Genomic DNA, 1,172 nt, shown 5'->3' with positions numbered 1-1,172 from the left:
GCGGCCACCGGCACGGCCCCGCCGGGGCACGGACTCACCGGGGCCAGCACATCGCCCGCGTAGCGCTTGACGGGGGGGGGCTTGCGGCGGTAGGTGCCCTCGGGGGGGGCCAGGCTCTGCCGGCGCTTGGCCTCCTTCTGCCGGATGCGTAGCAGCTGCAGCCGCTTCTGCCGCCGGCTGAGGATGACTGCGGGGAGCGAGGACTGAGCTCTGCCCTGCATCCCCATCCCCGGTGACGCCTCCGTCCCCATTGCCTTCGGCACCGCCATCGCCACGGCTGTCTCCATCACTGCTCCCGTGGCCGTCCCCATCCCCATCGCCATCCCCTCCTCATCCTCACCCTCCTCATCCCACATCCCTTGCGCTCACCCACACGCCCTCCCCGCTGCCCGCTCCCACCGCCAGGTGCTCCCACCGCCCGGCACACCCCCTCACCCCGAGCTGGCCGGGAAGGGGGGGGTACCCCTCCGTGCACCCCCACTCACCGTCGGTGTGGGAGACGCCGTCGGCCGTCAGCTTCCACTGGAGCAGGACGGCGAGGAGGCTGAGCGCCGGCCAAGCGCCCAGCAGCACCCAGCTGTGCCAGCACAGTGGCCCCGCCGGCGCCAGCCGCAGCCGGTCGTAGACGTAGAGCACCAGCGCCAGCGCTTCCACGAAGTAGTCGGCGCAGACGACGACGACGGCGGCGCCGAAGACGGCGGTGGAGAGGACGGTCAGCGCCTTCGGCCACTGCAGCGCCAGGAGGGCGCAGAGCAACGCCAGCCCCAGCAGGCTGCCCGCCGGCACCCAAGGGCTCGGCGGCGGCAGCACCGGCGCTGCCGCCACTAGCGCGGCCGTGGCCAGCAGCAGCCCCAGCAGCAGCCCGGTGGTGAAGAGCCCGACGCTGCGCAGCAGCATGGTGACCAGGCCGCAGAGCAGCCCGATGCCCAGGGCGATGCCCGCGCTGGCCTCCAGGCTCAGCTGCGTCTCCAGCACCCGCTCCTTGTAGCACAGGAGGAAGATGACAATGGAGCCGAAGAGCAGCCCCGAGAGGAACATGATGGCCTTGAAGCAGCGGTACCCTGGTGCAGGCGCGGGGGCATCACCGGGGGCTGCCCCGGCAGTGCCCCATGGCTTTGCCCCATGGCTTTGCCCCCCGGCATCCCCTGTGCCATCCCTTCTGGCCGTGCCCC

General features: G+C 72.4%; 1 protein-coding gene across 1 annotated transcript in view; it reads right to left on the bottom strand.

Annotated features, from left to right (window-relative positions):
• Nucleotides 1-1,142, bottom strand: part of LOC104830337 (transmembrane protein 198-like) — a 3,113-nt gene extending 1,971 nt beyond the window's left edge. The window contains exons 1-3 of the mRNA XM_010565170.1: nucleotides 1,133-1,142; nucleotides 486-1,061; nucleotides 39-187 (exon numbers count right to left, since the gene is read on the bottom strand). Coding sequence (XP_010563472.1) covers nucleotides 39-187; nucleotides 486-1,061; nucleotides 1,133-1,142 — 735 coding nt within the window. The remainder of the gene's footprint in view (nucleotides 1-38; nucleotides 188-485; nucleotides 1,062-1,132) is intronic.
• Nucleotides 1,143-1,172: the final 30 nt, after the last annotated feature.

This window comes from Haliaeetus leucocephalus, unplaced genomic scaffold (genome assembly GCF_000737465.1).
Source record: "Haliaeetus leucocephalus isolate CR32 unplaced genomic scaffold, Haliaeetus_leucocephalus-4.0 Scaffold186, whole genome shotgun sequence".
NCBI classification, from domain to species: domain Eukaryota; kingdom Metazoa; phylum Chordata; class Aves; order Accipitriformes; family Accipitridae; genus Haliaeetus; species Haliaeetus leucocephalus.
Note: the sequence above shows the minus strand (reverse complement) of the source record. Positions and strands in the feature narration are given on the sequence as shown.